Source organism: Sander lucioperca, chromosome 3 (genome assembly GCF_008315115.2).
Source record: "Sander lucioperca isolate FBNREF2018 chromosome 3, SLUC_FBN_1.2, whole genome shotgun sequence".
Taxonomy (NCBI): domain Eukaryota; kingdom Metazoa; phylum Chordata; class Actinopteri; order Perciformes; family Percidae; genus Sander; species Sander lucioperca.
The window spans coordinates 34,280,970-34,296,964 of NC_050175.1; the positions used below are offsets into that span (position 1 = coordinate 34,280,970).

At 42.4% G+C, this 15,995-nt stretch overlaps 1 protein-coding gene across 4 annotated transcripts in view; it reads left to right on the plus strand.

Annotated features, from left to right (window-relative positions):
- Positions 1-15,995, plus strand: part of lrrk1 (leucine-rich repeat kinase 1) — a 113,669-nt gene that overhangs the window by 63,432 nt on the left and 34,242 nt on the right. For all 4 annotated transcript variants that reach the window (XR_004896907.1, XM_031292688.2, XM_031292689.2 and 1 more), the window contains 6 exons: positions 20-198; positions 322-419; positions 7,105-7,276; positions 7,370-7,539; positions 8,816-8,955; positions 12,316-12,628. Coding sequence is in view for 3 of the 4 variants with exons in the window: in XM_031292688.2 (XP_031148548.1) it covers positions 20-198; positions 322-419; positions 7,105-7,276; positions 7,370-7,539; positions 8,816-8,955; positions 12,316-12,628 (1,072 nt within the window). In the remaining variant the exon portion in view is untranslated. The remainder of the gene's footprint in view (positions 1-19; positions 199-321; positions 420-7,104; positions 7,277-7,369; positions 7,540-8,815; positions 8,956-12,315; positions 12,629-15,995) is intronic.

The following is a 15,995-nucleotide window of genomic DNA, read 5'->3' on the forward strand; positions in this document are numbered from 1 at the left end:
TTTTTTGCATTATATCCAGCTATCAGCTTCTTGATAGAGACGGGGACCCTACTGCACTTCCCCGACACCAGCCACGGCCTGTGTACCCTCTACTTCCTGTGTCCTGTGTGGCTGTCAGAATGCCTGGAGAGGATCATGCACCTTAAGTCCTCTCGCTCTGTAGCCAGAAATGGAGTGATCCGAGCTGAAGACCTAAGGGTGAGACTCAGGAAACAATTGGTAAAATGGAAACAATTCTGGACTCTCAGAAAATGGAATTTGACTTTCTGAGTTGTTTGTTGACTTCCTATGGTGATATCTATGATGATGTCTGTTGTGCAGATGCTGTTGGTAGGAACAGGGTTCACCGAGCAGACAGAGGAACAGTATTTCCAGTTTCTTACCAAGTTTGAGATTGCTCTTCCTGTGGCCAACAACAGGTAAAATATTGTTTTTTTTCTACAAATTTATACTCGTCTGATACAAATGGTGATTCCCTGTACAAAGCCCACACATTACTGTTAGAGTAGAAACCGATTTTTTTGTAAAGTATTTTAAGTAAGAGCCGAGAGACTATTTCCAACTTTATTCTTCATCTTCTTCTCTGCACATACCACTTCTTCATCCACGCACATACCTTTCACCTGTATCCTCACTGTGCACTCTAGCACTCCCAGTGTTCATTAACAGTATTAACAGGATACAACATTTCCCCTTTTCTTAAAGGAATTAGTCACTTAAAAATAACCCTTTCATTAAGGATAGTACCTGGAAACCTAAATTTAAATTGGATATGAAATTAGGTTATTCTTGTCTTAGCTAGTATAACTCAGACTTCAAAACAGTATGACATTTTTCACATAACCGAACAGTATGAGTATACTTTTTTTCACATAGCAGAACAGTATGACTATTTTTTTTCTTCTCACTATGCACAGTTCACACGTTGATCCTGTATCATATTCATCTTTCAAGTCTGTTAACCACTGAGGTGGGTTTCTGACTCTGGTGGTGCGTCTAGGGCCTGGATCTTGCCCAACATGCAAATTCTCGGTCACAGTGAGTCCATCCAGTGTAGTCTCATTGTTCTCACTGATGCAAGCTAGAGCCTCCTTAGGGAAATGCGCCAGCTTTGAGGCATTCCATTTTCGACCATCGCTGAGAAGGTAAGTACTTGATCCGACCTAAAGTTACAACTGTCAGAGGTTCTGTGTATTTGGATGACCCCTTGTAGAAATGTCCCGGTCTCCGGACTCGCACAGCATCATTCACTTGGAAGGTGGGCACTTTTGCTCCTCGCTTTCTGTCTGTATACTTACTGTTTTGTTGATTTTGTCTAAGTTTCGTTGACTTGCTTGTGTGAAGTAATTTTGTGTGCGACAGGAAGAATGTTCAGTTTTGTATGCATCTTCCTCTTTCTAAGCAACTCAAATGGAGTAGCTCCTGTAATAGCGTGCAGTGTAGCACGGTAAATTTGTACTCTGTCACTGCTTGTTTCCAAGGCTTGTGTGTTCTTTCTGCAGTCTGGAGACACTCTTTTAATACCCTATTAAATCTCTCAATCGCTCCATTGGCTCTTGGGTAGTAGATGCTGGAGAGCAGATGCTTTATCTCTCTCTCTCTGAGAAACTTTGCAAACTCATGGGAAGTAAACTGACATCCATTGTCAGAGACCAGGCAGGTTGGATTTCCTTCACGACTGAACACTGCAGCTAAGAAACGGGTAATGACCTCTGTTGTGACTGTAGAGGCAAATGCTACTTCTGGCCATTTACTGTAATAGTCTGTGAGAGTGATGGCATAACGACAGTCCCATGTAGCACGTTCGAAAGGACCGGTTATGTCAATGGCCACCTTTTCCCATGGTCCATCTGGCAGTTCGACAGGTGTAAGTGGTGCAGGTGCAGTCTTCACTGTTTTGTCATTGTATTGGCATGACACACATGAGGCTACTTACATCTTTGTCCATTTGTGGCCACCATTACAGTTCTCACAGTCTCTGTTTAGCACGCACCACTCCCTGGTGCCCCTCATGTGCCAAGTCTACCACTTTGGATCGCAGTGATATAAGCACAATCAAGCGGTCAGTACCTCTCATGACAAGTGTTTTGTCTACAGCCAGTTCATCTCGTACATCGAAGTATGAAGCCAGCTCATTTGGTACATTCTTTCTGCATTTTGGCCAGCCTTTCTGTATTTGCTGTCGCAATTGAGTCAGTTCAGGACAAGTGTCACATGCAGCGGTGAACTCCGACAAGGACATGGCATGCAAAGACTCCATAAAGACAGTAGCTACTATGTTCGGTTCCACCTCATCTTCTCCTGTGTTAGGCAGTGGAAGCCTGGACAGGCAGTCACATTCAGTTTCCCAGGGCAGTAAGCAACATCATATGTAAAGCAAAGTAGTCATGCAGACCACCTCAGAATTCGCGGTCCAGCACGTCCAGTACCCTTGGATGTGAGCAGGGTAGTAAGTGCTTGATGATCTGTGCGTAACACAAAGTTATGTCCCCATAGATAGGTTCTCCACCTTTCTACTGCCCAAACGCATGCCAGCGCTTCACGTTCCGCAGTGGATATTTCCTTTCAGCAGGAGAAAGTGTTCTGGATGCAAACGCCACAACTCTCTCTGTGTTGTCTGAATGAAGTTGGCTCAGTATACCCCCTAGTCCGTAATCAGAGGCATCCGTAGTTACATATGCAGGCAGTTCAGGGTCGTATAGTGCTAGGGCAGGGCTCTCAACAGTCTCTTAATGTCAGTAAAACTGCTCAGCCTCAGCAGTCCAGTTGAACTGCCGTTCTGTAGACTCCCTGAGTGTTTCACGTAGAGGTTCAACAACAGTAGAAAAGTCAGAAATAAATTTACTGTACCATGACGCAAGACCCAAGAAGGATCGCAGGGAGGATGTGTCATGTGGGGCAGGTGCATTGGCCACAGCTGTGATCTGATCTTGATCTGGGTGAAGCCCCTCTTTGGATATGGTGTGGCCTAGGAACCGCAAAGAAGTCTGGTTAAACTTGCACTTCTGCATGTTCAGCTTAAGTCCTGCCTCGTTTAAGGCATGCAGCACCCTCCGTAGGTTGGCATCATGCTGCTGTTGAGTGGTTCCGTAGCAAATCACGTCATCCAGGTATGCCTGTACTCCTGGTATGCCTGCCAGTATGATCGTCATCATCTTCTGGAAAGCTGATGGAGCTGAAGCAAGGCCAAATGGGACTCGGCAGAAATAGAAAAGTCCATCATGTGTGATAAATGCAATGCATGGTATATCACGGCTGTCTGGATGCAGTAACATTTGATGGTAAGCAGAGGCTAGGTCAATGGTAAAGAAGACTGTGGCTCCTCTCAGCTCACAGAATAGCTCGTGTATGTGTGGTAACGGGTGACAGTCACTGACAATGCATCTTTTCTCTGCGTCACAACTATCGGAGAGACCCATGGAGATGCATCAGTGCATTCTATAACGCTCTTTTCCTGTAGGTCTTTGAGCTCATCACTCACGGCCTGCCTCACAGAGAAGGGAAGTCTCCTGAGTTTTTGTTGTATTGGCACAGCCTCTGTTTTGAGTTAAATTTTGTGCACAAATCCCTTTGCACAGCCAATCTCCTGTACCTGGATCTCGGGTGCAATCTGTGGTATTGTGCTTGGTACAGTAGGTGCCCTCGGTGCAGTAGGATCATCAGAGCTGTCAGCTGTAACAACTTTTGTGCCCTCAATACGCATGTGCGATGCTACAACTAGATCTGGCCCTAACAGAACAGTGCCTGCCCATCATGAGTAACCGTGGCACGCATACACCCTTTAACAGGTATTTTCTCTCTTGAATATGTGAACAGGTTCACTGCAGGCTCAGAAAGTTCACGTGTAGAAAAGAGAGTCTGGTAAGTGCTCTCTGGAATGATAGAAACTGATGAACCGGTGTCTACTATTAGCTCAACGTCATGACAGTGTCCATTTGCATTCACTTGCACAGTACAGATAATTTTATCTATCTGTCATTAAAAGCACAGGCAGTTCGTTTATCACTATTTCACACACCTCCTTTTGTCCAGATCGTTACATTTTGGAAAAATGTCCCATTTTTCCACATGAATTGCACATCACTTTAGCAGGACATGAAGGTTTATTTGCTAGGTGGTTGGTGAATCCACAATGGTTAGAGGAGCGGCGGCTAGTTGTAGGCGCCATTGATGATGCAGGTGTCCTTTGTTCTTTTTGGCGGGCCTTCCTTGCTCCTCCATATGACCAAACTCACACAGTGCAGCCAGTTCATGTAGTGAGGCTAGACACTGGTTTATCGACTCATCTGGTCGCTGTGCCCTCTGGCGAAATTTGTGACGTTGCGCAGTCACATTTACTTTAGGAACGAAGTGATTTCTAAGTCCATCCGTATGTGGAACCTGTATCTGGTAGTGCGTAAAACTTTTTTTGTCCCTCGGTGCCAAGTGCTTGGAGAAGAACAGCATGCTTTCTTGCCTCGGGCCACTTCTCCCCGTTAGCATCGATTACTAGCATATAGTTCTCGAACATTTTCAGCCATGTAGGGAAGGGAATAGCAGGTTCGCCTGGGCAAGGCATGAACGGTGTAGGTAGAGGCACGTTAATAGCCGTACTCGTCGCCAAAATGTGGTGTTTTGTAAAGTATTTTAAGTTAAGTTAAGAGTCGAGAGACATGTATCATGCTACTTCCAACTTTATTCTTCTTCTTCTTCTCTGCACATACCATTTCTTCATCTACGCACATACCTTTCACCTGTATCCTCACTGTGCACTCTTGCGCCCCCAGTGTTCACTAACAGTATTAACAGGACACAACAAACTGAAACTAAATAAAAACTAAAACCTTCAAGTTAGACTATACGGAAACTATATTGCCAGGTTAAAAAACTAATACAACTAAAATAAAATGAATAATTTCAGTTATAGTTTTTTAGCTATAATATATCACTTCTGACAACATGAATTTCCGTCAACTCTCGAAACATTAAGGGCCCTATCTTGCACCCTGCGCAGCGCAAAGCCCAACGCAAGTGTCTTTGCTAGTTTAAGAACGACGCAGTTGTCAATTTCCCGTCCAGCGCCCACGTCGTTTAAATAGCAAATGCACTTGCGCCCATCTGTGCGCCCATGGGCATGCTGTTCTTACAGGGAGGTGTGTTCCAGTGCATTCTTTACATATTGCTATCTTGAGGCAGCGGAAAGTGAGCGCGCCATTGACTAACAAAAACCTGGTCTAAAGTCAATAACGCAGCATTTCATTGTTATTTGAAAGCTTTAGTGCGTAACTTTTTGATATTAATGAACGTCCATTACAAGCCATTGCCAACTGAGTTGCTACAAAGCTAATGTGTGTATGGCTGTGTTCAGATGGTTGTGTTGTCCAGCAACTTTTGCTCGCAGAAACTCGAGTGAAGATAAATACTTCTTCTGAAGAATCCATCATGTTTTTTTATCCTCCGTGTCCTCCTTGGCTACTAGCAACTGTGTGGAGGAGGGGTGGGGGCTGTTCGCGATCACGGAAGGCTTGTATCATGTGGACGCGCCGACAGTTTTGTTGTCATTACTTAGAATTTCTCATGGGGACGACAGAAACTACGCACTATAGCTTTAACAGCCCGTTAGTAAAATGCACCTAGGCTCGTGCACAGCGCGCACGCACTATACTTGTTACACACACAGGGATGCGCAGCAGCACACAAACATGCAAAAGATAAAAAATAAAAACATTACAATGTGAAATAGTATAATAATATGATCTGCTCGCACGCTTTCCTAAACCACAGAAATTGAACGGACTTGACATGAGATGGCTCTGTGCTGTAATTGCTTCACATCGAACACTTATTCTGTATGTAAATCACATGTAGTTACATGCTTTTGAAAAATTATACCTGGCCCTGACTAAAACAAACTAAATGTATAAAAACTAAAACTAAATCTTTCTAAAAAACTGAAACTAAACTAAAACTAGCAAACACACAATGAAACTAAAATAAAATAAAAACTAATTAAAAACTATTATAACCTTGGCTTATCCTATGATTTTTTTTTCTTTGCTGCATAGCTTGTCCCACCGTTTTTGCACCACACAATTCATTACATCAAATCATGCTGCACTGGTAACCATGCAAAACTCTCTCACATCCTTTTAGCAGCTAACAGCCAGAATCACAGAAGCAACCAACCCAAACACCTTAGCAACAACCTAGCAACACCCAGGCAACTACCTTTACCATCATTACAACTGCCTAGTAACCACCTCATGATGCCCTAGCAAACACCTGCTAAAACCCTAGCAACTGCCCATAAAGTCATAGCAACCTCTTAGCACCTAACAAGAAATGGACAACTAACCATCACACACCCCAGTAACAACCTAAAACATTCTGGCAACAACCTTGAAGACCATTATCACCTTACCAAACACTTACCACTAACTACCACAAAGGAAACACTTACTGATCTTAGCAACTACATAGCATCCATATGCTACATACATAACCATAAGCTCTCAACATAAGCAACCACTTAAAGATCTCATATCATGCTCACATTCAGGTTCATTCTTGTATTTCAGGCTTCTATTAGAACATTCTATAATGTTCAAAAAACACTTCATGCTTCAACGCTCCATTTTAGGGCCTGTCTCTTTAAGACCCTCTCCTAACAAAGACCAGTCTGCTCTGATTGGTCAGCGTTTCGGGGTCTTCTGCAGCTGCACTCTCGGAGTACTGCCAGGGAGTGTAATGATGCTGTAGCGGCACTTTTTTACCTTTTATATAGTATAATTACGACATCACAACCGTGATGAGATTTTCTGGTAAAACCTGCAGCGAGGGCAAATACTCCTGCTGCAAGAACTGCATGAACTACACAGTTTCTGAATACGGCTGTGTGCAATTCTCTGTGGATTGAGTTTTGACCTGATTGAGCACCTCAACCTGCTTTATAAACGAAAAAGACATGGGGACCTTTTAAAAATGCAAAGTAGTAGCTAATGACAAGGCAACCCGCTAAGAACAAAGAAATCCTGTCACTAGCGCCAAGCAAAGCAAACCTAAAGTTTCTTGAAACATTTTCTAGTTTTAAATGTGTTCTTCACTTTTCCTTAACTTTTGGTGTAGCTATCTGCTGCCCCACCTACTTCCCCCCAAGCCAGCCATGGACATCCACGGCTTCCGTCAGCAGACCAACAACACCCTGCAGCGCCTTGTCCAGATGAGCTTTGTTCCTGCAGGATTTTGGGAGCGCTTCATTGCCAGGATGCTCATCAGCCTCAGAGAGATGGACCTGCAGGTACTGAAACCAGCAGATTCTCATCTTTCACCTATTGTACTTACACACCTTCAGCTTTTTACATCTGTGGCTTGAAATGTTGTCTTTGTGCAGTCATTTGAACCCAAAAGAAACACCAGGAGCCAGCGCAGCAGGAACTCTGTGATCTACAGCTTTGCTGGAACCCAGCAGAGGAACCGTTGCAGCACCTTCAGAGTCCGACGCAGCCAGACCATATACTGGAAGGAGGGGCTGCTGGTCACTTTTGATGGAGGTTACCTCAGGTCAGAGATGGGGCTAGAAGGATGTGGGCAGTAATCAAATGAGACAAATGCTTTAGTGAGGAAATAAAGAGAGAAAGTTAGGGTGTGGAGCTTCAGTTAGATTCAAAGCCTCAGAAAGGAGCCAGTTCTCAATGGGGATAAACAGACTTGAGTCAAAAACCAAATAGCAGGTGGAAGCTAATATTCAGTCAACTTCAACGGCATACTGGTTGACAGGATGTAGGTTCCACAGTTCAACCTAAACATTACAGGGGATTTCTGACAAATACAGTCTTTTTGAGAAGGGCTTGAACATTAAGAACAAGCTATCTTTGTTCAGAATATGCACCAAACATTATTCTGTGTGTGTCTTAATGTCTTAGGTCTGCCTATATGCAATATATTTACCTACATTTTCAAGCTGCAGTATTTTAATTTCATTGCTAATAATTCCAAGTTTTACATTTTCAGTTTCTGTTCTCAATCGGTTTCAGTTTTTTTTTATATAGACAGAGGATATTGTACTTCAGGAGTGCACATTATCTCCCATTTCTTTTTTAAGATTAACAGTTTTTGTTTTGTTTTATTACAGAACACAGAACATACATACAGTACAACATACATACAACATACAGTTCACAACATGAACATCCATCCCCCAGAACAAATTATCTTGGGCTAAATGGAGCCTGGGTCCCTGCAATCAGACATAGGTTATCATGTATCCCGGTCCAAAATTCCTGGACCTTATCACAGGACCATGGGACTTGAAGTAATTGGCCGTCCTCTGTCTTACATTTCCAACAAGTTGGTGTGTCTTTCAGACCAATTCTAAACAATCTGGAGGGAGTCCAATAGAAGCGTTGCATAACCTTGACCTGAATGAGGCACACCCTCACATCGTGTGACATAGGTTTAATATTCCTACAGATTCTGTCCCACTCCTCATCATCCAGTATAATATTCAGATCCCTTTCCCATGTCTTCTTGAGGGCTGACTAGGCTCCATCCCCCAGGTTCTCTATCTATCACAGTTTTCCCTCAATCTGTAAATTACTATGAAGCTTAATGTACAAAATGAGACACACAAAACACTGACTGACTAAAATATGCAGTGTTCAGAAAATCTAAAAGAAATGCAACTAATAAAAGGGATGAGAAAATGAATGTTGAACTGCCTCAAAGGTTCCTGCTGCTCCACATAAGCTGGTGTGTACATTGTGAATCGTGAGTTGGTGAAAGCAGATCAGACTTCCAGTGAAATGAGGCAGTGCCATTCGTTTTTGTGTCTCCACAGCGTGGAGTCATCAGATGTCAACTGGAAGAGGAAGAAGAGTGGAGGCATAAAGATCATCTGCCAGTCAGATGTGAGAGATTTCTCTGCCATGGCCTTCATCACAGACAACGTCAACTCTCTGATTGAGCAGTGGTTCCCTGGTCAGTGCAACTGCTCGCTGTTGAGTGCTGACTTTCAGCTCTCAATACTTAAGATTCTTAGTCTTTGTCCTGATTTAATTCAAAGTTTTGTTAATATCATTCTGTATTTAAATTGATTATTTAAAAGTTTGTATAGCCGTTTGTCTGATCTGACAAGTTTGACTCGTTTATTAAATGAAGAAAAAAGCCAAAAAGCAGTGTTATATTAGTATCTTTTCCAAAAGTCAGGTATATTGGAACCAATATTAAAGCTCGACCCAAGCCGACCAGACCTCAGGTCGGGCTCGGGCCGTTATTTTCTGCCACATCCTCGGGCCGGGCCCGGGCCGGACCCTTGATCAAGCAATTTTTATTTTTTTTTTATCCATTACCTTATTATCCTATTTGGGTGGGAAGAAAGCTATGCCATAATCAGAAATATTATAAATATATATATAGGCTATATAAAAGTAACAAATGTGTACAAAAGTTAGGCTGCAGTTACAAAATGCAGCACGTGTCATGCGCGGAGTCTCCTCCTCTCGCACGCATCACACCGGGGGCTTGAAGATGTAAAGAAAAAAAGAAAAACAGGAGAATTAACTTTGAGCAAGTGTGGAGGAAAGTCGGAGGTATGGAAGCAGTTTAAACAAGTCATGGGCAGTGACAACAATATGTTGTTCATCATTGTTTCTTTTTTTTTTACGTTTCTTCATTCGGATCCACTTGCGATCCGTTCCATTCTAAACAAACAGCGCAGTTTACATGCTTCGTCCTTGTTGTATTATTCTAAACAGATTTCTGTAGTTCAAACAACTCTAAATTGTAGTTGAGAACGTCCGTTATAACGGCCCACGTATTAAAAAAATTTCGGGTTTAAATCGGGCTCGGGCTCATAATTACAGTTAATGTGTCGGGCCGGGCCGGTCTCGGATGCAACGTGCTCGGGCAGGTTCAGGCTTGATTTTTTGGGCCGATATAAGCTCTAGTTAACATTCATGATTTTTCTTGGTAATGTAGCCTACATATCTAAGAAATAATAGGCTATTAAAAAATATTGAGTGAGTTTCATGCGGGACCAACTTTATTTTTCAGAATTAAAGAATTCTTTTGGAATATGCACCCACTGAACTTGTGAAAAACTTTGAGAAAAGGAATTTTTCATTGCATGGCACTAAACGAATTATTTGGAACTGCTGCCACAGGCTTGAACTAAAGTTATGGTAACACTTATGGTAAGGGTACTTGAATTATGAATTAATGCATGAGTTAATTCATGATTTGTGCATTACTTCATTCCTTTATATCTTATGAATCATCAGGAATTGACATGAGTTCAAAGCCTCTCATTCATGACCTCATGCATGAACAACACATCAACTAAAGCATTAGGTAAGGTGGGTACATCATTATGCACAAGTTGTGTTCAAATCAGAATTTGGATAGTGATGACCACATTTTTTTGCAGAAAAATAAATAATCATGATCATGCTTAATAAATCATAATTCATAATGACAGACTATGAGCACGTCAATTCCTGATGATTCATGGGATATTAAGGAATGCAGTAACACATAAATCATTAATTACATAATGCATAATAATACATAGCCTACATCAATTAATTCATGCATGAATTAATGATCATTCATGTACCCTTACCGTAAAGTGTTACCAGTGTTATTCTAACCAACAACACACACACAAATGTAATCTCATTTGATAGAGCAGATAGCTTCCCTATTGGAAACATTCATTCCGTATATTTTTTAGAGGAGTGAATTTGCTCAAGAATCAGTTTGTTGGCTGAAAGCCTACTGTGAAATTATGCACAGGTGTCAGTCAAATTGGCCCGTGTGACGAGTATCTGCTTCACATTTTCAGCAGGGCAGCGGAGCGGCTGTGGGTTGACTCTCCATGGTTCTCATGGGCTTTATTTAAGTCCTAAAGGTGAAAAAGCTTAATGTGGTTTAATGTACCTAAACAGCGATCAGTGATCACCAAATTTCTCTCTCATATTGCTCCTCATAACCACTGAAAACTGTCAAAAAATCTAACCCAAAGTCCAATTATTATGGACGTTATCTGACATTAAGCGTTTCTGCTTCATTGAGGCTATTGTAAGGAAAAGCTTACCGTGGTTTAATGTACCTAAACAACGATCAATGATCACCAAATTTCTCTCTCATATTGCTCCTCATAACCAGAGCAATATGAGACAGAAATTTGGTAATCATTGATCGTTGTTTAGGTACATTAAACCACGTTAAGCTTTTTCACATTTTAGAATGTCTCCATTTCCACCCAGCGCTCGTCCGCTGACTTTCCAGCGGACCTGGAGGGACTGGTTAAAACAAGAAAGATATCTTATCTGTCTTGTTTTAACCAGTTAAGAAGAGGCATTGCAACAATGTTTACAAATATAGCCTACATTGTACCACTGACTGCACAGATTATGCAGACCACTACGATTGACTGACATACACACACACATTGTTAAAATCATACGCTGGACGCTTTATTAGTCTTTCTACATGTGTTAGTTAATGATCGGGCTATAATAAGACCACGTTGGCTATGTAATCGCTGACAACCGGGACAATGTCATAATGGTTGGTGTAAATCGGGACATTTTAGCGGTTTTAACAGTTTGAGGCATAATTTACTACTTGGGAGTCCATCTAAACAATATCTTATCTTGACACTGTTAAGAACACTCTTTCCAGAGGATCTCTCTTTTCCATGCTTTGACAAAACGATCTCTCATCTTTTTCCACACAGTCCAGCAAAATGATTCTTCTTTTCCCAGTGTGGTGTCTCTCTCTGACCACATATTTTAGGCTCTTTGACTCCCTGTGGTCTGTACATTATGCTGTACAGATGTTTGTAGAGGCAAAGCTGCTCGACCAGGGTTCCCAGCCAACCATGTTGAACTGAAAGCGCAGTGCGTGCTAGAAACGACAGCCATAGTGACGTCATTTTATGGCTCGCACACCTCGCGTCTGGAACACACCACGGCAAACCTAAACCTAGCTTTATAAACTGCATCCAAAAGTGGCCTGCCATCATTTGGCTGTGTCGCCACTCACCACCTTCTTCTTGTGGGGAAATCAGGCGTGTAGGTCAATTGAGGAGGGGAGGCTTCCCGCCGCCCCATCAGCAACATGCTTGAAGTTACAGGATCTGGATTCACAATATTGGAATACACATACCCAAGTGGTTTGAAATTAGGGAATGCTTCCATCACTTAGTCACATTAAGTGACTTAGTTTACCTGGGTAAACTGGGACTGGCCTGACCCTATGTACCAGTCTGTCCAGTTTTCAGCATAAAACAACACATCATGTAAATGCCTTTTATCTATGTGTCCTCTCTTGTAGCTTTGACAGCCAGTGAGAGTGATGGGAGTCTCCTCATAGAGCAGTATGCGCCCTGTCCCCTCTGCGCCTCACTGGGCCAACAGAAGCCGTCCGAGCTCGTAGCCAGCCTGGCCGGCCAGGTCGGAGAGGAAGGAGCGCGTGGAGGAGCTGACAGAGGAGGAGGACCAGCAGCGGGGGTTTGTTACTTTAACATGGAGGACTGTGTGCTAGCTGCAGTGGAGAAGGAGCACATCATCTGTCCTCAGCACCCTGAGCAGCCAGTCCCCCTCCAGGAGCTGGTCCCAGAACTCTTCATGACAGACTTCCCTGCACGGTAACCTCTCACCATTTAATGGACCAAACAATTTAACAAATTGATATTGGTTGGGCGCTAGACATTACAATAGAAAGGTTTCAGACACGCTTTTCAGTCAATCGTCTCACACACTGACACCTGACAGAACAGATACGCTTCTGTTTTATCTGTCTACACAGGCCATGTAACAGCTGATACGTTATGTACATAACTGTGACTCAGAGCATCATTTTAGGCTTCAGGACTTCAAGGCTCCTACTTATGCAAGAAATTGAGTGTTGTCTTCTGAGTGCACAGCACAACTTTCACTACGCTGCTGGTGTAGACCAGTGTCCGTATTACAGACCTTTCTATCTTAAGTTAAGATATAAGAACTAACTTTAGTAATCCTATCTTATCTCACTTCATCCTATCATAGCTTAGGTTAGGACATCCTAAATAATCAATCCAACATCAGTTATCAACTTTTATGTCTGCTACCTAGCAACTGATGCTATACTTTCTCATCTCGCCGAGCTAAACAACACTGTAACCGTTGTTTTTCTCATTGAAACATACTGAAAAATACATTGAAACTAGGGATGCTAATTTAGATTTTTTTCTACTGAACGATAGCCGACCCTCGTTAACCAGTCATTAGTCCTAGTTCTGGGACGGGTCCAGGTCCTAGGCTGAGACATACTTTACGCATTCCACTGCTGTGGACTTGTACCAGTTTCGCAGCCACAATGTTGCGTGCATTGTTGTGGACACATGCAGCCACTTGCCCAGAATGGAGGCTCTTGCACGTCCGCACGGCAGGGACAAGCTGTCCGGTGCGCGGAACGTACGTCTCCACAGCATCCACCGGCAAGGTTGTCAGCTTTCCTCTCATCATCGATGTAGTGGCGTGGGTCACATAGCTGGCTGGTGTTGGTGCCCTCCAGCAGTTGGTCGTGAGAGCCACAAACTAAGCAGAAAAAAAGGGCTTTAAAGTAAAAGTTAGGACAGCTTGACTTATGAACTGTTCAACTGTAGTAACTTTATTTCCTAACCCTAATTACCATAGTTACCAAACAGTAAAAAAGTTTTTGCTCAGTGCCGAGCTCAACTAGCCAACTGTTGTGGTCTGTGTCTTAAGGAATTAATGTTGGATACACACTGATAGCCTTTTGATCATTTTAAGACACACACACACACACACACACACACACACACACAGTGACAGTCAGCTGCTCTCAAGGGCTTTGGCTGTGTAACGAGATTCAGCTGATTTGTTGCCAGTGACAGCATTTGTTGATGCATTGTCAGGGCTCAAGGGTAACCGCCAGTCATTCAACTTTTGGAATAAATATTTGTGTGTGTGTGGAGGATATCTCTGCTTCTTTGAGGCACAGACCCATGAAAATGTTTGCTGCAACAGTTAAACATCCCCTCCAAATATTAGTACTCCAGCTAATTGGACTCGAGCTCTTAAAGAATGGATAACGGATGTTGGTATAAACACAAACGCCACTTTCACAGCTGGAAGCTAGTAGAGAAGCCCACATTAGGGTGAGATTAGTCTTTTTGTTTTGGCCAATATTTATCTTTTATGTCTGAGCGATCCTTTATTTCTATAGTGTGACTTTGGTCACTTTAACCCAAGGTTACAACAGGTTAATAATTAACCATGGACATTTGCATCAATAGTAGGGTTGTCACAATAATCGATCGAAATGAGCTTTCAATTTCGACATTGAAATTAAAAGCAGGATCAGCGAATCCCCCCAGTATTTTTCTCCCCACCCCCGCATACTCGCACACGTCCGGAGAAAACAACAACAGACACAACATACTTCACCGGCTGGTAGCATGCAGATAAAGACACAGGGTAAAGTTAGCTTTGTGATAACCTGCAGCTGCTCTTTTCCAGACATGGCCACGACCGTAGTCAGAGATAACAGAGACACAACAGAACTGAAAAATCCTCAGACTTACCTAAAGTCCCCATGTGGCAACATGTTGCATTCCCCCTGAATGATTTATAGAAACAAACAACGAAGGTAAAGCATGTGGGCTCCGACAGCACTTCATGGTGCCTTCAGGTGCACCTAGTAAAACTAAATGTGCATTCAATTGCACAATTGAATGGTACACATCGTTAAATAAATGGCGCATTAATTTGCGCTACATAAAAACTCTAAGAAACTCAAACTGTTGTAAAGTACCATTCTGCCATCTATCTCTTATTGTGGCATTGCCGTCCCTGTTGAAATAAAAAAGTTTAAATTCAATCGAATCGTGACCTTAAAATTGAAAGTCAAATTGAATCATGGATTTGGAGAATCGTGAAACCCCTAATCAATATTGGTACTAGGGTTACATACAGTTTAATATGCATTGAGCACTGATTTAAAAAGAATGGTCAAACTGTTGACTAACTATGTTGAATGTCTGATGAAATAATTGTAACTCAGGGTTCACTTATTAGCCCCATGGAGATGACAATAAATGACAAATGTCTAGTGGTGTCCCCGACTAAGAATTTACATAGGCGAATCAGAATCGTCAAGTCGTTCCTATCATCAACTGACCATTGAATCACTATTGAAACCACTATGCCCACTCCAAGACCCGCCCTACGAAGCAGCCTGATTGGTTGGGGTTAGGCATTTCACCTCGAGTGATTAAGGTTAGGATAGCTGATTGGTCAGGGGATAGGACCTGTACAAATCAGGTTACGTTGCCTTGCGTAAGCATGGACGCCTGGCCAATAGTAGCTATTGAAGGGCGGGTCTTGGTGTGGCCATAGTGGGAAAAAAAAATATTGCGTCCTCCTCACTTTCAACTTCCTGACTAAATCTCATGGTGCAAAGGTCCTACAGTTCTTAAAGGAACACACACGCAAGTGGAACAAACTACTGCCAGCAATGGGAGAAGAAAAACATTTGTGAACTAATGTCCTGATGGGGACAGAACAATGATCCTCGTTTTCTCTGCAAAGATTCGATTGTGAGATTGGCAGTCGATTCAGGCTATTCCGGGTCACAAACTCCATCTGCTGATGAAGACTGTGAGACACCGATACCTTGGATGATTCAGCTAATTGAAAAGATTTAGTAATTAAATTCAAATGTCAGCTCAAACTGCAAACGGCAGTAATGTTCCTGCAGACCTACCTTCAGTTGTTTGGCCTTTAAGAAACCGCACAGCGGACTGGAGTACAGTTTTATTACATTTTATCTTAATATTATTATGAATAAATATTACCCTTTCTTTTAACTAGTACTATTTTATGCCGTATGTCTTATTGTTTCATTTAGGTTTTTTTTACTTGTGATTTTGTGTTTTATACAACTTTAATGAGTATTGTTGGAGGGAGACCTAAGATTTTCAGTTTCGAAAATCGACTGCTTCTGTAATT